Genomic DNA, 22,775 nt, shown 5'->3' with positions numbered 1-22,775 from the left:
TAGCGACGCTGGAGGCGTCGGCTTCATAGACGAAGTTATCATCAAAATTCATTACTGCAGACCCAAATTGCGCCCCGGCGCAAAGAAGGAAAAAAAAACGCTATCTTTGATCGCTCGCGTGCGCACGCGACCAAGCGAAAGTTCTCCGCCCTCATGGCCGCTCCACCACAACACACCAGCGACTTTGAAGAACACGAAGTCATCCCCGGCACGCGCCGCCTCTACGACGAGAATGGCAGCACCTTCTCCAGCGATGCGTCGCTCCTGAAGCACGGCGACATCGTCCTCGTCCCGCAGCCGACGGACTCCCCCAATGACCCCCTGCGATGGTCGCTTGCGCGCAAAATCTGGCACTCCTGTCTGGTGTTGTACATTGTGGGCCTGACGGCTGCCACTTCGAATAACGCCGGCTCGGGCGCGGACGGCGTCAATGAGGAGTACGGCATCAGCTACGACGTGTTCAACACCGGCGCGGGTGTTTTGTTCGTTGCGATCGGGTACTGGACGTTGCTGAGCTCGCCGCTCGTTCACTTGTACGGCCGGCGCCTTGGGTATCTTATCTCGATGCTGCTCAACATTGGCGGTCTTATCTGGTACGCGCGCATCACCGACGTCAATGGCGTTGTGTGGTCGCAGTTATTCGTCGGCGCTGCGGAGTCAGTCGGAGAGGCGACGGTCCAACTTTCTCTTCTCGACATCTGGTTTGAGCACCAGACCGGTAGTGTGCTCGGTATTTACACCTTTGCAACGGCCATTGGAACCTACTTGGGACCTCTGATTGGTGCCAACGTGTCTAGCCATCTCGGCTGGCGTTGGATCGGTTGGTTGGGCACCATCATCTGCGGCGTCAGTCTGATCGTGCTCTTCTTCGGGCTTGAGGAAACGGAGTTCAACCGCGACAGCTACTTGACTAGTGACATTGATCACGCACCACACAGCGCCCCGATCGCAGAGAAAACTTCAGAGAATGGCTCCCATGGAAAGGATGCAAGCGCAAATGATGCGACTCAGAAGCGCAGCCAGCTTGTGGAGGAGCATACCAGTCACGATGTTGATCTCGGGCGGACCGAGACCGCCCGGCACCGTGCCTCTGTTTCCTATGCCCGGCCCAAGACCTACTGGGATAGGATTCGCATCATCACTCTTGCACCCAACCTCCAGGGTACCGGCGCGAAACAGTACTTCCACCGCCTCTGGCACACCCTGCGCGTCTTCACATTCCCCGCCGTTTGGTACGCCGGCTGGCAATGGGGTCTTCAGAACATCTGCCTGACGTTCTATCTCACCGTGCAGGAGGACTGGTGGTACGGAGAGCCTTGGAACTACACGCCTGCGCAAGTTGGGAACATGAACCTACCGACCCTTATTGGCAGTCTGATTGGTTGCGCGTACGGTGGCTACGGCAGTGATAAGTTCATGCAGTGGATGATCAAGCGAAACAAGGGCGTCATGGAGGCTGAGTTCCGTCTCTATCTCATGGCGCTATGCACCATTATCTTCCCAACAGGCATGTGGCTCTTTGGGATTGGATCAGCACGTGGATGGGACTGGCCCGTTCCGTATGTTGGACTCGGCTTCATTGGCTTTGGCTATGGATGCGCCGGAGACTTGAGTTTGGCATATCTTGCCGATGCCTTCCCGTAAGTTACAGAAATACTACCATCCCTGCGCTTCAACTAAAATCTATGCAGGGAGATGGTTCTCGAGGGCATGGTGGGCGTTGCTGTGATCAACAATACGATTGCCATGGTCTTCACTTTTGTTGCCAGCTACTGGCTCGATACCGGCATGGAGAACTGCTTCATCGTTCTTGGCGTCCTGAGTTTTGTTATCATGGGTACCAGTTTGCCCATGATCATCTATGGCAAGAGATGCAGACGCTGGGCCAAGGACAGGTACTTGAGATTCATCGAAATCCGTGATGGATTTTCCAAGTGAGCCGGTAAATCACCACTTGGGGACATTGTCGATGTGCAGCGCAAGGCACACGATCACCTCTGATGATGCTGATTGAGACTAAGCTCATTGTGGAATGTCCGTGGGCGTAGAGAAAAGTTGGCTTCCGTTCGAAAAACGATATTTACTGGTTTTGACGCTAGATGCGTAGGGTGTGAATGGAGTAGGAGGTCTCCTGATGTTTCCTTTAGTCATACAAAATTTCACACTGGTGTTCTACTGGAATTCGTTCTGCGAAGCATTCCAGCGTGAATTTCTGTATGACTATAGGAGACATACGGAGCTTTCTACTCCATCCACACCCTACATACCTATGTATCTAGCCGCCCCTGTCAACTGTTCTTCGTCATACCGGTACCTGAGTCCACAACTTAATCAAGACCAAACTGCGAAGTCAATTGATGAAACATGTATGATTCTAATGTAACATGGACTCCAGCCACGCGACTGCCTCAGTATCATAGTCTGAGGGATAAGCCATGTGGGCAGTGAGGTTGCCTGTTCCGCGAGCATCGCAGACTCCGTCGTGATAGTTGCAGTAGTCATGGACTCTGTCGGCGTAAAGGTTGAATGCAGCAAGCTGCTTGGCTGTCCGAGGGTATTTCTACGAGGGTGAAGTTAGTCTATTGGTGTATCCTCAAACGCAGGCAATTAGACGATACACACCCCTGTAGCGTCGAAGGCGGACGCGTTGCCCACGTTGTAAGTCTGGTTCGGCATATGACGAGGATTTCCATAGAGAAGAATTGCCGCAACTAAACATTTATTTGTCAGTTTCTACCAGTGAGAGTGGCCACTTTGATTCCTACTCTGCTTGCCGACTGTGGATGCATCAATGGAGGGACGGGTCAAGTTCCCCAAGATCCCATTGTCGCCACCCCCGGCCAAGATGTCTCCCAGAACCATCGCGCCTTGCGAATAACCCAGCAGGACGATCTTTGCCTTGGGGCAAGATTGCGCGTATGCAGTGATCTGTTTCGCGCCATTCGAAACCCCTTGAAAGTAGCTGTCGCTCCCGGTCTCGTCGGTGGCGGGATATACAATATCTGCGTAGTTGCTGTTCGGGAAGGCTTCCATCAACGGGTCGATGATTGTAATAAGGCTCCCAGGGTAAGATAGAGTCGTGCCGCGAGCCTCAAAGTAGTGAATATCGGCGCAAGTGGTGTTGACATCCTGACGAGGGAGGAGAGCAGTCGATTCAACTAGGATTGGCAGAGCCAGTCCGATGGCTGCCACTTTGCCGAGGAAAGACATAATAGGATGAAGGCTTCAATAGTCGGAAGGCTCACGATCCTCTTGGAATGATTTGGAGTGATTAAATCATTGATGGTCTCTTTATATCATCACGGTGGTAGCTGAGGCCGCGTCATGGCGGATAGTCGGCCTCTTCGAGAGGACCCTTACATCTCTAGTGATTGTAGACAGCTCATTATTAGATTAAAGATCCTCGTAGTTCTGTGTCGCCTGAGTTGCACGGATCAGGTCCGTTGTCTCCGAGGTCCATTCCGCTGTGGGGCAAGTCCGAGGTCGATCTCCCGGGATGAGGTCTCATTGGGCCTGGCTTCATCGATCAGGACCAACATACCGGTAAGTTGCCAGAAGCGTGGGGAATCAAGCTTTCCTATCCGGCAGCGGTTAATGTTAGATGCGTGAAGACCGATACCGCTGCATGATTACTTAACATAACCGGTGTTTGTGGTGTCACTCAGCCAAAGATCAGGGGCATCGGAGTTATCTAAGCCCGCAGGAGAAACATTGGCATGCACATTTGATCTCATCCAGCAATGGCGATGATTTAACGGATGAAATTTCCGATTACAATTATTATTAACACCCCTACTTTAAATATCTCAAGCCCTCCACAAGAACATCCAAGCCCCAACTCTACGACGCGTACTCGGCAACGATGGTATCGGCGACCTTCTCAACCAGCTGGTGAATCCACATGATGGGGAAGAACCCGGGCAGTCTGTTGCAAGCGCTTAAGTCCGAGACACGTAAACCATCGATGCCCCTCACTCGCAAGTCGCCGTCCAAGACAGCCATCGGGTCGTCGTCGCGGCCGATGGGAGCCGAGCACGCGGCGTGATGGCCCCAGTTCTCGTCGCGAATGAACTGGTCAAGCGCATTGCCCGTAACATCAGCGCCGGGCCACACCTCCTCAAAGACACCATCGAAAACTTCTCCAAGCCCAGAGGTGAGTGAGCCGTTGCTGCCAGAGAGCACACCGCCAATCGGCAGCACGTTCTCCATGACGCGGCGAGCGTACTCATATCCCTCGCGGATGGCCGTCAGATCCTTCGCCGCGTCTTCGTCATTGTTGAACCTCTTGAAGTTGATCATAGGCGTGTCGCGTGGGTCCGTTGAGCGGAGGGTAACAGTGCCGGCGTTGTTGCGCTGGTGCGCTTTGAGGATGATCCAAGCCCAGTGGTTCGAGTCGGCGATGGCGCCCTGCGACCAGCCTGGGTAGTAGCCGGTGAAGTTGGCTGGTCCACCAAGGATGATGACGTCGGGCTCGCCGCGCTCCGTGGTTGTCGAGTTGCGGATCATGGCGATTGCGATACCGTTGGAGGCATACGCGCCGCGAGTAGTTTGCGTAGTGCCATCGACAAAGATCTTCATACAAGGATCGAGTTCCGGGTCCGGATGCCATGTGCACTTCTCGGTGAGTGCGAATGAGGTCGGGGTCTTGGAGACCATGGTCTGCTCGTAGCGATCTTGGAGGTTGTTGCCAACTCCTGGGAGGTCCAAAACGACATTGATGCCAAGAGACTCGAGTTCTTCGCGGGGTCCGACGCCTGACAACTTGAGAATCTGGGGGGTGTTGTAGGCGCCGCCTGCGACGATAACTTCTTTAGTCGCTGTGACGTGGCCGGTACCTGATGGCTGTGCGGTCTTGGAGCGCGGGTCGGCACGGTAGAGCGCTGCGCCAGACATATAGTCGACACCGTTTGCGCGAGGCCTCTCGCCGGATTTATCGAAGGTGACTTTCGTGGCGAGCGTATCAAGCATGATGTCAAGATGATACTTCCGGCTGCCGTCGGAGTTGGTAGCAAGAGCAGTGTCAACGATCAAATCGTAGACTCCCCCGCGTCGCGAATCTGATCGCATCACCAGCGGGACCTGGTATACTTCAGGGACCATGAGTTGACCGGGCGCATTGATGTCTGATGTCAATACACTGGCGAGATAAGTCGCGGTGGCCACGACTTCTCCGATGATTGTCTTGCCAAAAGCCGTGCAGGCCGCCAGGAGTACCGAGACGATCTTGATGTCAGTCGCGGCAGTGATGAGCGAGGTGTATCGCATCGGGTACCAGCCTGAGGAGCCCGAGTTGAGCGAGTGTGGCTGGTAGGCGACGTTGGTAACCCGGTTGAGGTACTGTCTCATGTTGCCAGATGCGTATGAATCATCGCCAGTCAGTTCAGCCATGTCATCCCAGTCCATATCGTAGGGCTGCAAGCTGAACAGGGCATTATGGCGGGAGCACCCACCCAGAGCCCCGGTACGCGGGTAAAGAATGCCAAGCGGTTCGGCATCGTCGGGGATCTGATCGGGCGTTGCGGCGGTGCCAAGGTTGCCTGTAGCATTGTACGCCGTCCAGTATTTGCCGTCGGTGGTGTTGTAAGTCATCTTGGAGTCGCGCTTGTCGAGGTCCGTGTCGGCGTATTTGTTGACGTAGAATTCCCAAGCCAGGCTCCAGTCTTCCGTGGAAGCCAGGTTCATGGCTGGTACGGATTGGATCAACTGGAGACCACCGTCGCCGCCGGCCTCGATAAGCAGCACCTTGAACCCGGCGATGGCCAAGTTCGAGCACATATGGCCGCCTCCCGGGCCGGAGCCGATGCAAACAAAGTCGTACTCATCGGTTGTGTTTTGGGGAAGGTCGTGGTCGTACTGCCGCTTAGTGTTGATGAAGGGGTTGTGTCGGGGCAGTCCCATGACCGCCTGGGCGAGGAGGATGCAGAGTGTGAGGCGCATCGTGACGTACCGGGGATCCCCTCGGGCAAAGAACGACTGCGTGACTTGTTTCAGCGATGTTTCTGGGAACAGTCCACGATAAGAAGCCCTCATCTCTGTTTTTATATCTCTTCAGTAAGAGGGGCGGAAACTCAATGCCGAACCATTCCTCTCCTTTCTCAATTTGCCCTTTTGTCAACAGGGGTAGTAAGGCTGCGATGGGGTAACCGACGATCTTTCCTCAACAACCCCCGGTGGGTAACACTGAAAGTTGAGAAACGGGTAGCACGGGCGGCTGCAAGGACGTTAGATCTAGCCAAGTCAAGCAAAAATGACGAATCTCGGTCCTGGATCATCGGGAAAATTGGAGCTGCCAGATTAAGATGCGCGCAACTAGATAACCCACTCGCCCTGAAGCATGCGGCAGCGGCCGACATGCACGTCCACAATTGCGATCATTGAAGCTTCGACTCAAAATCAACATCGAGTGCAGCTACAAAAGCTCAAATCATATGAAAGCCACTCGTAGTACAATTGGTTTTCGCAAGCCGCCCGCACATCTGCCCGCTCCGATAATCAAGGAAGAGCAGCGTCCATGGTACAGGTTTCCACTCCGCACCGCGCTCTGAACAAATCAAATTGACGGTAATGATCGGCAAGGTGTAACATGACTATCCGAAATAAAAAGCCTAGTCGTTGGACGACGTGTTACGTACAGGAAGTATTCATGGGAGTTGACATGTTGTTGCCAACATCTGCGGTCGGCGGTCGTTGATGTTCTCCGAATGACTAAAATAAAGATACATCCTTCCTTTGGGTTTCGCCCACGGCTGTCTCAAATAAAATCATGGGCCGTTACGCTGGAATTGTTGGGGCAGAGCCGTTACCAGATTGGCCATGCGCCTATTCGCATTCCTGCCCAGAACATTTGCATCGATTTATTCTCGTTGAACCGAATGACTCTTTTTCCTAAAGAAAAAGCGCAAGCTGAAGATCCCTGAAATTGCATGCCTACGTAGTAAGCTTAATGTGGTATTGACACATACAACCCGAGGTCACCGGTTCACTGTCGGCCTACCACTTTTGGAGAGCATTGTGTCTCTCCCGCTCTAGTGTCCCTCCTCTGTCAGCTGTGCCGCCTTGGCGCATCAACCTCGGAGTGCCTTCAAATCATTAAAAGGCACTCCAAGTACATCTTTCTTGTCCGGCCATCAATAATTAGTACGCAACCTTAAACCAACCAGGCCCTGCTAGGTTGCTTGTGTCTTCCGACCTCATGGCAGCTTTTCCTGCAACGGCAACGGCGCCGCTCACGGTCACTACACCGTTTGTAGCGCCATCAGACTGCTCAACACAATGGAAAACTACGAATGTGCCTGTGCCTATTTCAAGCGGCACCACACTGATGACGCCTATCTTAGTTTACGATCTATCTGCATCTTGTTACCCGTCTGGCTCATTTGACCGAGCGCCAGAAAATCGACTCAGCTTCAGGCCTGGGGTATGTCCAGATGGCTGGATATATCATAACATGGCAGTAGCCAGCTCAGGGGCTTCAACTGCTTATTGCTGCGACAGATTCGTCAGGCACCTGTTGATTATGATTCAGGGATTGTGATTTGGGATTGAGAACGCAGTTTTTCACCTCACAACAACGGATGTCCTGACGTGACACTGCAGGGGTTTCGATTTTCGATTTTTCGACGGATACATCTATGCGACGTCGATCTTCTCAGAACGTTTCGGCCGATACGCCTCCGCCGCAGCATTTGGATCCACTGTCTCGGGGGACAAGACTCTGATGGTGCATGAAGCCTGGGCCGTGACTTGGGGTGCATCCGACACGCCAACGTTGACACCTCAAATGCCCACTTTGACAAAATCAATGTTTGTGCCTGTTTGGACACCGGGTGACAGGATCGCTGATGGGATATATGATCACGACGAGGGGAAGGACGGAAATGCCACGAGCAAAACCATGCGTCTGGTTTTGTTGATCGGCTTACCAATCATTGCAGCAATCATTATTAGTCTTGTTACATGGTGTGGAGTTAGGAAGTGCAGAAGGAGTAGACGAAAGAAGAGAGAATTGAAGGCTCGACGGGGAAAGGCCGTCAGGAGAGACGCAGCGTGAATGGACACGGCAAGGTATGAGGGAATGAATATCCCCGACGAATTTGGTTGGGCATGATACTGGAGTCTACGAGGCTTAGTGACGCCGTCATAATGAAATTCCTCTATGGTAATACGCCGCCGCATTGAATTTGACGGATTCATGTCTGTGATCCAACGTCACAGTCGATTGGCTAGGCATCTCATCAGATCATACATCAGTTTTCAAATGTAAAAGATTCACCGCATTCCGCTTCACATATTAGAAGACTTTTGGGTTGCAATAACATTGATTCTTAACAGGCCATGACTACTGACGTACAAAATGGGCCATCTTATACAGATTTCTAGACGTCGTATTTATAACCAACGGTATGTGAATATCACGACCCCTGAAACCAGTCGTCTGGTATCTTAAGCTGATCTCGCCCCGGATTGGCCTCTTAGCAAGGGTATCCAGAGCTGCACTGAGTGGCGGTGCAGCAAGTCTGCTTCCCATTGTTGCATGCGGTGCACCAGTACTGGCGTGCGGTCAACCTCTCGCCGCTGAACATCATGGTGGGAGCTTCAGCCTCGGCAATTGGGGTGGCTGAAACGACGGCAGCTGCGAGAGCGGCGAGAACAAACTTGGTGAACTGCATTTTGTTGTGGGTTGAATTTGGATGAGTCTGTTTTGTGGTGAGGTCAGCACTGGCCCCAAATATGTTGCAATTTGGGCGAGATATTGCAACTTACAAGTTAAAGGTGTGTAAGATATGTCTGCTACTTGGTCTGATGTTGCTTTGAGGATAGATAATACAGACGACAAGTGTGGAAAGAGACGGCTCTTTTATACTTGCCTCCATTCTGAATCTCTATCCCTGAAACATCTTAACAATGCACTCGATGGTAACCGAAGTCTCGTATCCGAGAGCGTTCAACATCAGGATGCCTCATGCGCTCCAACTATCTTGCTTAGGGAGTGTCGTAACTGTCGTTCACTCTTCGTTCCACGAATGGAATCATGTATTCTCATTCTTGATGTTGTCATGATACCCATTGTGGCCATGTCCTTCGAATCCTTCAAATGCGAGTCTACCAATAGTGCGAAAGCTCAGGCGATGCCAGACTTTAGGCGAACTGACAAAGGATTCGGATACTACGTTAGCATATAGTACGTTTTGAACTTCCCCGCATACGGCACAGGCTGACAGGCACCCGCTGCGGGGAGGCAACCGCCGTGATTATGATTAGTGCGCTTCATTCAAAAGAACTTTCGGGCACAGTTATCCCCATTCGAGTTAAACTGAGGAGTCGTTTCCCCCAACTAAGGTGTGAAGAGTTGAATCGTGGCTTAGATCGGCTTCCTCCCAAATCGGGCATAATCAACTCGCACAAGTCTCAGAGCGAGCGAGGCTACTGGTGTTCAACACAATTCACCTGATGGCCACTATGTGCCGCTATAACCGGTCCTGTCATGTTCTCGGTATACATTGAGACGAGTGTCTCCTCTAGCGACTAAGCTGAGGATTGCTCAAAATATTGAGCTTGACTTGTGCTTGATCTGTTTCGAGCCGTGTAGCGTTACCGCAGCTACAACAAAAATCCTTGGTACTCATAATTTGGAACTGGATTGACGTTTCCATCGTGCATCCGAATGCAAGATGCATATGAGTCTCTTGCTCATTAAAAGAAAGGATACATGTATCAATGAATATCAACAACGTCCTTAGAGGTTGTCGGTAAGCTACCGTATTGTCGTTTACAGTAGCTCGTATTTGCTACAGTTGCCTAATCCTTGGAATTACCAACTTCCCTACGCGCCCTAAGATCGCCCATTCGTACCCTCCATCCTCGCGATGAGTTGCAGCGAAGTCACCGGACTCAGGCTGCAAGCCACAAGCTTGTTCTAACTCTACATGCTAGCCAGAGTGCTTGTGTGGCGGGGTCACATTGTTGCAGAGCATGGTAGACCCCATGAGTGAATACGGGTCCAATACCCTAGCGGAAGCTCGGATTCGATATTACATAACATGCTGAGGTTTCCCGAGAACACCATCACAATTCTTCCTGCACGTCAGAGTGTTGTCATTCAGGAAGGCTTGCGTGTAGGCATGAAATTATGCCGAATTGCCGTAATAATACAGGTTCAAGTAACACAAATTGCCCGAGACACTTGGCCACCGCCCTGAAGTCCCACCTCAACCCGGCGGTCGGTTACTTTGCATTGACTAGAATTTCAAAGGCGGCATCGCACCCGAGATGTCATTTGCGCACGTGACTCTCATCTGAGGCCTTTCATTATCAGTCTCTCTGGTGGGTTCAACGGGTCTCAACGTTGGCGATAGGTGTTTGACAAATCATATAAATCAGACAATGATTCAGCTGGTCGGCCTCCAGCAGTAAACGCAACCTCATTCGACTTAACCTCTCAACAGATCTGCACAATCACCGTACTGACCACAAAAAAAGTCCAACATGATAGAAATGGTATTGTTTACTTATCCGCTGATTTCATAATGACGTGGGGGACAGGTGATTGACTCATCGCATAGAAGATGCCACACGGATTGTGAGGCCCATGATGCAGAGTGAAAGCGCTGGTAGAGTGGATTCAACATAATAACTGGTTTTGAAATTTACAACAGATGTTGCTTTGTTGGGGGCCTCAGGAAGATTGATTCGCATTGTCATTGACGGCGTTCCCACGCCGGACATCAAAGCATAAATGTTGACGTTCCGGTACCGTTTTTCACTGCTCCTGTGAATTGATTATTTTCAATGTCAAATCCAACGCCTCTTCTTTCTGACATAACATATTAAAACTACTTGCAATGCCGTGTTCCCCGACATCCTATGAATTTGTTGACAAAACTGCAGCTCTCGCGCGAGTTGTTGACGCGCTCAGCGGGGCTCCTGCCAGCCCACCATCACTCTATATGGACCTAGAAGGAGAGTACCTTGGTCGTTTGGGCACGATATCAATCATTCAGATCTACCTATCGAGCCGACAGCATACATATCTCATCGATGTGCAAACGCTCGGTGCCGCTTCTTTCTCAGAACCGGGGGCAAACGGCACCACACTGAAGACTATCCTCGAGTCGCCAAGCATCACCAAGGTCTTTTTTGACGTCAGAAACGATTCCGATGCCCTCATCTACCACTTCAATATTGACCTCAGGGGATTTGAAGATTTGCAGCTCATGGAGCTCGCAAGTCGGAAATCCAACAAGAGGCTGCTTTTTGGACTGAAGAAGTGCATCGTTTCAGATGCTCAGATGACTACTGGCGAGCTGCTGGAATGGAGTCGAGTCAAAGAGCAAGGGCTCAAACTCTTCTCCCCGGATTCGGGAGGGAGCTATGCAGTATTCAGCCAGCGACCCTTGTCTCGAGACATATTGTCATACTGCGTTCAGGATGTGCAATACCTCCCCCGCCTTTGGAAGACCTACGACGAGAAGCTTACGCCAGCCTGGAAATTGAAGGTTCTTCAAGCATCACAACACATAATCATGCAATCCCAGGCTGCTGACTACAACGGCAAACGAAGACACATGGCTTTGGCCCCAAAGGCATGGATCTCATGAGTAGCTCGACTCTCCATCATACCTACCAATAGCAACCGAATTGGTTCATACAGAGCCGTCGTTCTTGAATAAATCCCACAATTCACTCATCACCATTCTTGAGATCCTGCCAGCACCCAGCCATGACAAGCAACAATTGACCCTTGCGATGATGCTATCATCACCATCGCACCACATGATTTGCTGGGTTCACTGCTGTCTAATAACTCATGCCAAACACCCATAATCTAATTCGCAAATCTTATTTCCCGCTTCAGACTGGTCAAAACTCGCAGTCCCCCTGTAGAAATGAACCGGAAACGCTCTAGTAGAAGGCGCATGTAACTGCAGCCACTCATATCATGAGCTGCGACCATCGCTCCGCAGGTCTGCACATCCCAGAAACAATCGCCATCTTTTACAACTTAGCCTGGACTCGACCTTGCGATAATATTTGTGCGACGTCATGAGCACCTCCACCCTTGCCAAACATCTGCCTCAAATCCTTGGCCAAGATTTCTGGTCTCTCATGCGCAGCGAAATGCCCACCATCGCCATGCGTGACCGCAAATACCACGGGTCCTAAGGTCTTCGCGTGACTAATCGGCGGAACGAACAGATCCATTGGGAAGATTGACACCCCAAGCTTTACCCTTGGGATCCAGCCAAACTGTTCCGTGTGTGCGGTAGGATGTCGCACCTCATAGTAGATCCTCACACTCGCCTCGGGGCCCATAGTCGAGAACTGGTAGATGGAGATCCAAGTGAGGATCTCGTCGTCAGTCCATGGATAACCATCGGTCCAATCGTGGAGCTTCTCGTATATCCATGCGAGAACGGCGACAGGTGAATCCGCCAGCCCAATACCGAGGGTAGCAGGGCGTGTTTGTTGCTCAAGGTTGTAGCCGTAACCCTCCTTGGCAAACCATGTGGTCCGCTCAAGACCCTTCTTCTCCTGCTCAGTATGTGGCCAGAGGCTCTTGATGTATTGCAATGGGTTCTTGAACGGCGAAGGCGGCTTGGCTTGGACCATGTTCAGATGCGAGGCAAGGACGTGATCCGGATATTTAAGACCCATGAAGCGGGTAATTAAAAAGCCCCAATCTCCTCCCTGTGTCACTATCAGTGTGTTAGTAGCAACGGGTGAAGTGATGCGGAAGCGGACGGGGACTAACCATATTGCTCGTATCCGAGCTTGAGCATGACTTTGTGCATCACCTCCGCGTACTGGGGCATGCGGAATCCGGGCTTATCTGACCCCTGAGAGAAGCCAAAGTTGGGAAGTGAAGGCGCGACGACGTCAAATGAAAGGCCATTCGTTTCAGTTGTGAGGAGAGGAATGAGCTTAAGGGCCTCATAGAAGCTTCCCGGCCCTGTGCACAAGTTTAAGTCAATTACCCATCGAAGGTTCAATAGGCGGTACTCACAGCCATGGCAAAACAGCAAGGGAACAGCGCCGGGTTGAGTGCTCTTCTGCCACACAAAGTGTATGTCTAGATCTCCGAATCCATCGACAGAGATCGTGGTCGTGTACTGCGGGGTCTCATTCAGCTTAGCTTCAGCTGCCCGCCAGTCAAAGCCGTTCCGCCAGTGGTTTACGAGTCGTTTGATGTGAGAGACTGGCACGCCATAGTTCCAGCTATCAGTGAGCGGAATTTCTGATGGGAATTTGGCATCGTCGAGCTTGGCGTGCAGATTCTCGATCGCGGAGTCCGGGACATTGATTTTGTAGGGCTTAATTGAGGGGTCCATTCTTACTGCAGAATACCGTTGTTCTTGAAACGGTCTTTCGGTCGATGCGGGTGTCAGATAACTACGGATAGCGAATTTCTTGCCCTTGAATGTGATGATTTGAGTGTGATTTTGTCTCTGGACTGCGGGGAAGATTCGATTACTTTTAATGCACTCGGTATACTTTCACCTAGGTAAACGCGCCCTTGTGAAGACGCGCAGATGGCGTCACAGTACAGACGAAACCATCTTACTAATACCCGCGCCAGAGCACTGAGCAGATCCCTTCCAAGCAAATAGCGTTCTTGGCGGGCGGGAATAACGAGTGATTCTTGAGGGCTTGCTTCCCCGCAGGCGGTGCTCCAACTAATCAAGCCAACCAGAGTCTGACATCATGGATTTAGCTCGAGAACGCGGTAGCATCAACTCACTCATAAGGGCGCGTCTTGACATGAGTATGCGACTCATGATGAGAAATCGAGAGAGTCTGACAAATCTAATCTTACATTTCTTGACTCCCTGAGATTAATGCGCATCGTCCTTGGACTGATTGTATGAGATGACATAAATTCACAAACATTCACGAAGTCGCTCAGAAACTTGGGCGGGGAAAGAACTTTTGTGAGGGTAAGATGAGACGTTACTAAGAAACTCAACATTCATCTCTACATTTCATCATGCCGGCGACTACTTGCTAGCCCTCAGCTTATCATAGCTCACTACCGCTTCAAGAAGCGCCTGAGTACCGTTCGCGCTGTATTTCATTAGTCCTTCTGTCTTGGATTCTCTGATGAATTTTGACCAGTTCACTTACCAATCCTCGGGGCTACAGTATTCCTCGGGATGATGGCTCACTCCGTCCTTGCAAGGAACGAAAATCATTGTCGTCGGGCACACCTTGCTTGTGTAGACGCTGTCATGGCCGGCGCCGCTCGTAATCGGGAGCCACCCGTCAGCACCAAATAGTCCCGTTGCAGCATTCTCGACGGCACTGATGCAATCGGGATGGAACTTTGCTGCAGGCGACTCCGTGTCGAGAGTCCATTCTACCTGAACTCCCCTACCATCCGCCTTGGCAATGGTACTGCACGACTCGAGTACGCGGTTTTGCACATCGTCGACGATACTATCTTCCGGATGCCGAATGTCTAGGGTGAAGGTGACCTGAGACGGGATTGTGTTGGTGGATGAGCTGGGAGGGATCTTAATGACGCCAGTAGAGGCCAAGGCACCGAGCTCTTTCGCGATGGCGTTGGAGCTCGCAATCATCTTGGACGCGGCGAGAAGAGGGTCCGATCGTGATTTGAGGGGCGTTGTGCCGGTATGCGCGTCGCGACCCTTGATCGTGAAGGTGAACCAGCGATATGCCTGTGCGCCCTGCACAACACCAATTTTCCTGCTGTTCTCTTCGAGAATGGGACCCTGCTCAATGTGAAGCTCAAAATGCGCACCGAGGGGGTAGCCTTGGCTGGAGCAGGCAATGGGACCGATGTAGCCGTGGCGGGCAAGCTCGGATTTGACTGTGACGGACGGATCGAAGATATCGCCCATGGCCCAGGCCTTTTCAAGAGGAACCTTACCGGCCCAAACACCTGACGCCATCATCGACATGGGAAACCGGGCTCCTTCCTCGCTGGTTTCAGTCAGCTGATAACCCTGATAAACAGTCATCTAGCAGACTCACTTTGTCCAGTTGACAATGCCAACATCATATTGTGTCTTGTATCCGTTCTCCTTCAGGGTTCGCATCACTTCAATTGCTGACATGATACCCAAGATCCCGTCGTATCGCCCACCTCTTGGCTGGGTATCAAGGTGACTTCCCATGGCGGTCATCGGGCTCGTCGAATTGAGAGAACCCTTCTTCTTTGCGAACATATTTCCCATCTCATCGACGGCGAGGTCGCAGCCTAGGTTTCCAGTCACCTCGTCGGCAAACCAGCGTCTAACCTTGGCGTCATCGTCAGACAGGGCAAGGCGAGCCATGCCAGTTTCTGTCGCACCTCTTAACATTTAACAAGTTTGTGAGCAGCTGCCAGAAAGAGGAAGGATAAGTAGGTTTATAGAAACATAATCATACTTACTTGCCATATCTATGCGCAGCTCCCCATTGACACGTGTGGTGAAGGGTCTCTTGTAGTCGGTCGGCATTGATCTTCAATCCTGATAACGAAGCCCTGGCCGAGGAGTATGACCTCACTTGGCCGGAGATGGATGAGAACAGTTTTGTCCGTTGCATCATTTCTCGATGGTTGCATGTGTGTATCAACCGCCGAAAATCAATTCAAGAAGATGTTGGTGAAGATGATGGTTACAATTGAGCTGTCCCCGATCGGCAGACGCAGCCAAGTTGATGTAGGCGCGGGGAAAGGGGCGGGGTGAGATCGGCCGAATGCCCCGGTGGATCGGCAAAGGGCGCCGCCCCGTAAAAGGTGTTCATAAACTGTCAATCGCGCCCAGCAGTTTCTGTCAAACCACCCATCATCAACGCCTTACAGAAGGTTCTACCTGCGCCATATGTCACTCCGAAATTTTGTTCACTGAGAAATCAATGCCATTACGCAATTTCTTACGCTTTTTGTTCACTATCCAGATGAGGAAAGTAATCGCTGGATGACATCTGATGAAGGTATTCAAGCGTGCAATCATTGACCCAGGTTTAGGGCATTACCGTCGGGCTGAGTGTCCGCCTTTCCTCCACCGATTAAATACTCTCTTGGATACTTCCAGTCATACTTCTCGTGTCGTTCCCCGGAATTCCTGGTATCGCAGTGGCCGAAGATAATACTTGCGCTCCCGTCTGAACAGCAAAGGTCTTTGCTCCGGTGTATACCGTCGGCCCGGGGATCTTGTACGGAGGAAGCGGGCTCTGTGAGATGTCGTACACCAATCCTTCCTCCGCTGGCTGGTAGAGTCTTGTGCCTAGCGTTCCGGTCGGCCGATCTCCTCCTCCGCCGGTCACTTGGATATTAATACACTGCGGATAATGCTGAGCTCCCTGACCAGGATACCTCGCGAAATGCAGTGCCACAATCTCGTGGCGGAGAACGTAATATCCTGGCGCTATCTTGGGTGGGATCTGAACCACCCAGCTAGCGTTGTTCTGTATGAGGACGTCGCTTGCCCAGATCCCTCTGGCGGTTGCGAATTCGGTAGCGTTCTTATTAGGATCGATCAGCCCGACCTTGTCGATGGCGAAGAAGCTCAATATCGTCTTGTCCACTGCTTCACAAGATCCTCTCTCAGAGCCGCAGTATGCGAGATGTGTCACCACAGGACCGTGGTGAGATTCTGGCCAGCCTTGCCACTGGAAGGCAATCGTGTCGCCCGCTGCTACCGGTGCATGGCCTGCAGGGTTGGTTGCGTTCCAGTGGCACACGATGTTGGGTCCGCCATAGCTCTCGGTGCTGACCCAACCATCATCATTCACTGTTGTGCTCCATGCCGCTAGAAGTTTGGGATTGTTGGGAACTTTGGCGTTGTAACCATTGTACGAGGCGCCATCGATAACGAAATTCGTGATGCGACTATGGGCCGCCACCAATGTGAAGAGCGCCGCTGGCGTAAAGGCGACTCTAGGTAACATGAGTCCTCGAAGGTGCAACCGATCTTCTGAAATCCGTCTTAGATATAGATGCATAATAAGAAGATGTTGTCGAGCCGTGCCCTCGATCAAATACACCAAGCCTCGGAGGGAAACACGACACCACTTTGGTGAAGATCGTCATAGCAACTTACTTGATGCCAACGTGACCTACTTGAACCAATTCAGGAGCTTTCGTGGGGCCGTTTGTGACCAGATCGGTGAGAAGAATCAGCAGGATAGAGTGCATCATCGGGATTCAACCAGGATGTTGCATCGTTTTAATGAAGCAGTCAGCCCGTCAATTTGTTTTCTTTTTCCTGTCTGAACTAGTAGGCGGGGACCCAGCTGTGCAACGAGACTGAACACGCAAGACATCAAGCCTGGTACAGATGCACGGCTAAGTCCTTGAATCTCGGAGGATCTTAAATTACTACCTCTTCGGGTGATTTTGGTCAGTCGATCTCGTAAGATCGGCGCTCGGCCGTGCTGATTCCCCCGCAGTTTCGCATTCTGCCGACCGGTTGTGACCTTAATTTACTTGAGAGGTGCCGAGAGCAATCTCGTCATCAGGGATTCTTCCAGCGAGGCAATTTGGAGACGGGTAGCCATTCCGCTTTTATGTTTCGGCCGCGACGTAGACTGCGGAAGCTATGGAACCCCGGACAGGATCAGGCAAGGCCAGACAGGAAAGATGGAAAAGTCACAACATCGATGTTTAAAACAATAAAATATTTGAGAAGGATTTAGAGATCCAGCGGCCGTCGCTGAGAGCGGTGACTTCAGGAATAGCTACATAAATGGCTAGAGAGCCTCTCACATCAACCAATGAGATGGGCGAATGGTTTAGTGGTATAATACTCGCTTAGCATGTGAGTGGTCCAGGGTTCGATTCCCTGTTCGTCCAATTCTTTTGCCTTCCTCAGGTTGTTGGCGCCTTTGTTTTTGGTTCTGGACCATGTTTTGTTAATTCTTAGCACACTCTGATATTTCCGTTATGTGCTAATGTTGCGTTCCGCAGTTCGGATGGCGAAAACTTGTCGCGTGCCTATTTCCCCCTTTGAGAATGAAAATGCCATCTCAGCGTTGCGGCGCTGTCTAACCCCACTGGCGCAGCCGCAACTAGTGTTCAGCTGAACGGCACGGTATTTCCGCAAAGCATTCTGTGAAAGACCCGGTCCTCCACAATGTCTCAAATCGGAAATCCCATAACGCGGCGCGGAGACTAATCGCCCAGCTGAGCGCCACAAACCGGGGTCGTGGGACCTGGCGCCTTGAAAACATCCATGCCCCCCCGTGACAACAAGGCCTCGAGCACCTTAGTTGTTTGGACTACAGTTAGACTTGCCTTGTCTTGGACAGCTCCAAGGACGGTCATTTTTTATGCTGAACGAAATATCATCATTCTTGCTATGCCCAGCAGTAAACCAAAATGAAGTGCAAGGCGCTCGGGCCAGTTCTGGGTTAAGCATCGTGATGATCCACAGGCCCCATTCAAGATTGTCAGAGCCCACCAGACGAGGGCTTCAACCCGCTCCTCCTGTCCCACATCTACACTGTTACGGGTGGGATGACCAGCAAGGAATTCCAACTTACTGGTCTATTAGTCTAGTTGGTTAGGACGTCGGATTCTGATCTAACAATCAGTCCCTTCCGTAAGCCCAGGTTCGAATCCTGGATGGACCTTTCTTTTGCCTCTCGAGACTAACAGAGGGCTGAACATAACTTGTTTTTGCCTCTATTTGGTATTTGTGTCAATCGTGTCTGGCATACGCTATCATTTTGTGACTAGACTCTTTATGTTCTCTCTCGGGAACCTTTCGTTAATGAGCTACTGCTTGCTGCATCTTCATGTTGCATTCTCCGTCTCTCATATGTAGTTAGCGATTATGAAAGGTCGTTCATGAAAGAAGCAAACCAGCAGAATGAGAGCCTAATTTCAGCTGCGGCTCCCCGGCACGGGGCGTCGGTAGTCCATAGTGAACCCGTCCTAGTGTTATTTTCCCCATACGCCACACTGCACCAGACACAATGAGATTGTGCGCCAGACCCGAGTTTCCGGTATTGAGAATGCTACTGGTGCATCGTCGTCTGCAACCCAGCAATCCTGGGTTGCTTGCAAGGCACGCTTTGTCTGGCAGCAGGGATTGCAAGTAGCTTGCGGCCTGGCGACGACGTGGTAACGCCCGCAAAGCCATTGGCCGAGTTCCTGCTTGCGCATGCCGTTGTCTTGCGCTCTCGTAATGAAAACTCTTCCTTCGAAGCCACGAAGACCGAGCGAAGGGGATAAGTACTCCTCGGGAGGTTGGCCGTAGTCGAAGTCTCTTCATCTTCAGCGACATTCGGTCTTGTCCTTTTTCTGCTCCATGTAAACTCGAAGATCATGATCTCTCAAGTCATGATGCAAACGGACATTGAGAAAGGGTCAAGGCCGTCTCCTTCCCGGAACAGTTCCCTCTCGACGCTTTGCGGTGACGATGTCAGCAGCAAGGCCCCGACTATTTGCGGCCGGGAATCGCCGACATCACAAGATCCGAGTCAGGACAAGCATCGTTCAGAGCCCGAGTCCCTTTTGGTGGGTTGGTCTAATCATTTTGACAGATTTCTTGGCTAACGTTTTGATCAGGTCTCCTGGGATAGACCACATGACCCAGAGAACCCCAAGAACTGGAACAGAAGGCAGAAATGGACAGTGGGTTACCCTGAAGCTTCTGGTGCGTCCATCCAATAACTGACTTTCGAACAGATGTCCCTGATCATCTCGGCATTCGCATTCCTTTCGCCCCTATCCTCCTCCATTGCCGCCCCAGCTTTGGGTCCGATTGGACATGATCTTCATATAGACAACCAAGTCCAGCTCCAACTCGTTCTGTCGATCTTTCTTCTCACCTATGCACTCGGCCCATTCATACTGTCACCTTGCTCAGAAATTTGGGGTCGCACACCAATAGTCAGAGTAGGCAACACAATCTTCATACTGTTCACCACTCTCTGCGGCTTTGCAACGTCGAAAGGGCAAATTATCGCCTTTCGGTTTCTAGCCGGGATTGGAGGAAGTGCAACAACAGGGGTTAGTCTCGCACAACCCTTCAACAGGTGATTTCAGCTAATGGTCGGGGCCAGATGGGAAGCGGCGTCTTGACAGACTGCTGGCGTCCAGAAGAGCGCGGAAAGGGAATAGCCGTGATGCAATTTGCACCAGTCATTGGCCCTGCACTAGGTCCCATTGGTGCGTCGTCCCCATTTCATTGTCTATTTTCAATCATTGATGCTAACCTTGTTCCAGTTGGTGGCTACATCTCGCAATACGCCACCTGGCGCTGGGCATTCTGGACAGTCGTCATCTTCAACGTCGCAGTCCAGGCTTTGGCATTCTTCCTGCTCAAAGAGACATATGCGCCTCGCCTTCTTGTGCTGAAAGCCAGGGAGCTTCGCAAGGAGTCACGTAATCCAGAATTCCAGACTGCCTGGGAACGAGAGCAACGCACTCTGACAAAGATTCTTCGAGTCAGCTTGTCGAGGCCCTGGGTGATGCTTGCAACTCAGCCCATCATTCAAAGTCTAGCAGTCCTTCAGGCTTTCAACTTTGGCTTGCTCTATCTCGTAATCTCCGGATTTCCTACTCTTTGGGAAGGACACTACGAGATGTCAAAGGGCAGAGCAAGTTTGAACTACATCTCGATTGCCGTCGGATCCCTGATTGGAGTTTTAATCTGCGCCCCTACTATGGATGCAGTCTATCGACGGCTCAAGACAAAATCCGGGATCGGGATGGAAGAGCCGGGAAGACCTGAGTTCCGCATTCCCTTGATGATTCCTAGTTCAGTAATCACGCCTGCTGGGATGCTGTTGTTCGCATGGTCCGCGCAGAACAGAATGCATTTTCTCATTCCAAACGTAAGTCTCTTCAGAGTCAGAAATTCTTTCCGGGGACAACATGCTGACTCAGGACCAATAGATTGGCATTGCGATAACGATGGGAAGCACTATGATATCGTACCAATGCATCTCGGCCTATATAGCCGACTCTTATCCGCAGTACACCGCCTCTGCTTCGGCTGCATGTTGTTTCATGCGGTCCATATTCGCTTTCGTGTTTCCGCTGTTTGTTCCAGCGCTCTTCGGAAAACTGGGATATGGACTTGGCGGAAGTCTATTGGCTGGTATCGCGGTCGTCATTGGGGTCCCGGCACCGATCTTACTCTGGGTATTCGGCGCAAGGCTACGGGGTATGAGTCGGTTCAGCATACGGGAATAAAACGAAAAAGGAATTAGAACGATAAAGACGGCCTGTCCAGTACGTTCCGTTTGTTATACAAGGTGAAAAGTTTCCAACACATCGGGGCGTTAGGGCTTACGCTGTCAATCTAGGTTTGCATATGCGGCTGTATCTTGTCTTGTGACCGTTCTCATTGGCTTTCACGATTTCATCCCAAATTGCATTTCTTAGTTTTCCGGATATCTACTTGATCACACGTGGAAAACACATTTTTGGCAGGTTTGCCGCAGATTAAAAGCAGCCGCATCGATCCCTCCGACTTCCCAATCAGGCCATCCAAGCGCCAACTGATTGACCTTGGCTTGTATGGAGTCTTGCCTCAGGGTCCTGGTTCTTTTCTCCAACGGGATCTGAATCTCTGCACAAGCATTCCCCAGGCTGTCTGTGGTGTCGTCCGACGGGTTCGGGTTTGATATGTTTTGGAAGCTAGGGAACGAGTAAGGTTCCCCCGGGAATTGCACACATCGGAACACACTCCGACCAATCAATGCCTTGTCAAAGCATTGCCCGTATATACAAGCCAGCCTTCGTTAAGGTTTGATTAACAGCGGCTTGTGCTTCAGCAGTCTCCCACAGTTGCGTACAGCCAGTAGGAGTAAGTGATCAACTCCGAATAGAAATGCACGTGGAACAACCCGCTTGTGCAGGAATAAAGGTGTCGGATTATCCCATAGCAGAAGACTTGGAATTGTATATAAGATCGCATGTTTTCTGAGATATTTTGACGCAGATCCAGAAACTTCAACTGCTGTTCAGACTCTACAAGGTCTTCAGAAATTATTCTGCCCGGTTCATCACTACCCGCGAGTCGTCAGGCACGGCGCATCGTTTAAACTTTAAGCATATTCACCCCCACCACAAACTACACCAACCACCGTACAGAATGCAACTCACCAAGACCCTGCTCGCTCTCGTATCCGTCTTGGCACTAGCTGGTTCGTCATATCTACGTAACAATTACGCGGTTGTGTGACGGGAATTCCTAACTTTTGTTCCGATTCTCACAGAGGCGAAGGCGTGCCAATTCGGCACCTGCCAAGGCCGGTTCGGCGCATGCTGCGACCAATTCGGGGGATGTACAGTTCTTTCGAACGAATGTCCTTGAAAGGATGATATTGGCGATCAATCGATAAATCACGCAATTACGAAGAATTTCTGGCGAGGAAATGGAGAAGCACGAGAGATCGCTCAGCTCGTTCGGGCACATCAGGTCTCAGTAGAAGAAACCATCACACTCGCTGCCAAGACCACCTTCCTTTGGGCATTGATGGGAAAACGCACACAATCCCTGCGGGGGCTGCTGCCAAGAGCACATCGATAATTTGCCCAGATAACTATCAACGTTTCTCCTCTCGCGCGTTCCATTCCACTGCTTGTATTGGAACAATGCATAGCGCTAAGTTTCAATTCTCCGATGATTTTTGATACGTTTTGAGTGAAGTCCTGCTAATCAACATGTTCATATGGTTAAGGTTCTTGTTTGCCATGTTTTTCTGAACGGGACGAACGGGAATCTGGTTTCGCGTGTGTCGATCGTCGCCGGATTAGACGGTTTAGAGATGCCGTTTTAGATACGCTTTCTGTCAGCTATCGTAAGTCCGGTAAT

At 51.2% G+C, this 22,775-nt stretch overlaps 8 protein-coding genes across 8 annotated transcripts; 3 read left to right on the top strand and 5 right to left on the bottom strand.

The window, feature by feature from the left end:
* Positions 1 to 153: 153 nt before the first annotated feature.
* On the top strand, positions 154 to 1,938 carry CGGC5_v014052 (putative MFS-type transporter; the record flags this gene model as incomplete). Its single annotated transcript, XM_032024847.1, has 2 exons — positions 154 to 1,640; positions 1,692 to 1,938. The coding sequence occupies 2 exons, from the start codon at positions 154 to 156 to the stop codon at positions 1,936 to 1,938; spliced, it is 1,734 nt and encodes a 577-aa protein (XP_031878471.1).
* Positions 1,939 to 2,374: 436 nt separating this feature from the next.
* On the bottom strand, positions 2,375 to 3,210 carry axe-2-1 (Acetylxylan esterase 2; the record flags this gene model as incomplete). Its single annotated transcript, XM_032024846.1, has 3 exons — positions 2,375 to 2,560; positions 2,623 to 2,711; positions 2,766 to 3,210. The coding sequence occupies 3 exons, from the start codon at positions 3,208 to 3,210 to the stop codon at positions 2,375 to 2,377; spliced, it is 720 nt and encodes a 239-aa protein (XP_031878516.1).
* Positions 3,211 to 3,840: 630 nt separating this feature from the next.
* betA-2 (Oxygen-dependent choline dehydrogenase) lies at positions 3,841 to 5,937 on the bottom strand (the record flags this gene model as incomplete). Its single annotated transcript, XM_032024845.1, has 1 exon — positions 3,841 to 5,937. The coding sequence occupies one exon, from the start codon at positions 5,935 to 5,937 to the stop codon at positions 3,841 to 3,843; it is 2,097 nt and encodes a 698-aa protein (XP_031878501.1).
* Positions 5,938 to 10,841: 4,904 nt separating this feature from the next.
* On the top strand, positions 10,842 to 11,597 carry CGGC5_v014049 (uncharacterized protein; the record flags this gene model as incomplete). The annotated part of the gene is made up of 1 exon (XM_032024843.1): positions 10,842 to 11,597. One exon carries the CDS (start codon positions 10,842 to 10,844, stop codon positions 11,595 to 11,597), a length of 756 nt encoding a protein of 251 aa, XP_031878518.1.
* A 397-nt stretch (positions 11,598 to 11,994) lies between these two features.
* CGGC5_v014048 (putative epoxide hydrolase) lies at positions 11,995 to 13,328 on the bottom strand (the record flags this gene model as incomplete). The annotated part of the gene is made up of 3 exons (XM_032024842.1): positions 11,995 to 12,695; positions 12,752 to 12,949; positions 13,004 to 13,328. The coding sequence occupies 3 exons, from the start codon at positions 13,326 to 13,328 to the stop codon at positions 11,995 to 11,997; spliced, it is 1,224 nt and encodes a 407-aa protein (XP_031878519.1).
* A 666-nt stretch (positions 13,329 to 13,994) lies between these two features.
* Positions 13,995 to 15,549, bottom strand: hyuC-0 (N-carbamoyl-L-amino-acid hydrolase; the record flags this gene model as incomplete). The annotated part of the gene is made up of 4 exons (XM_032024840.1): positions 13,995 to 14,061; positions 14,122 to 14,940; positions 14,992 to 15,312; positions 15,392 to 15,549. The coding sequence occupies 4 exons, from the start codon at positions 15,547 to 15,549 to the stop codon at positions 13,995 to 13,997; spliced, it is 1,365 nt and encodes a 454-aa protein (XP_031878502.1).
* Positions 15,550 to 16,011: 462 nt separating this feature from the next.
* On the bottom strand, positions 16,012 to 17,143 carry cel61a-0 (Endoglucanase-4; the record flags this gene model as incomplete). Its single annotated transcript, XM_032024839.1, has 2 exons — positions 16,012 to 16,882; positions 17,046 to 17,143. The coding sequence occupies 2 exons, from the start codon at positions 17,141 to 17,143 to the stop codon at positions 16,012 to 16,014; spliced, it is 969 nt and encodes a 322-aa protein (XP_031878507.1).
* Positions 17,144 to 19,273: 2,130 nt separating this feature from the next.
* Positions 19,274 to 21,148, top strand: vrtL-0 (Efflux pump vrtL; the record flags this gene model as incomplete). The annotated part of the gene is made up of 6 exons (XM_032024836.1): positions 19,274 to 19,465; positions 19,517 to 19,582; positions 19,637 to 19,960; positions 20,014 to 20,119; positions 20,177 to 20,787; positions 20,849 to 21,148. 6 exons carry the CDS (start codon positions 19,274 to 19,276, stop codon positions 21,146 to 21,148), a joined length of 1,599 nt encoding a protein of 532 aa, XP_031878523.1.
* Between the last annotated feature and the right edge of the window lie 1,627 nt (positions 21,149 to 22,775).

The sequence above is a fragment of the Colletotrichum fructicola genome (assembly GCF_000319635.2).
Source record: "Colletotrichum fructicola Nara gc5 chromosome Unknown KSG_Nara_v1_contig08, whole genome shotgun sequence".
Taxonomy (NCBI): Eukaryota; Fungi; Ascomycota; class Sordariomycetes; order Glomerellales; family Glomerellaceae; genus Colletotrichum; species Colletotrichum fructicola.
The sequence above is the reverse complement of the archived record's forward strand: the minus strand, read 5'-3'. Positions and strand labels throughout refer to the sequence as shown.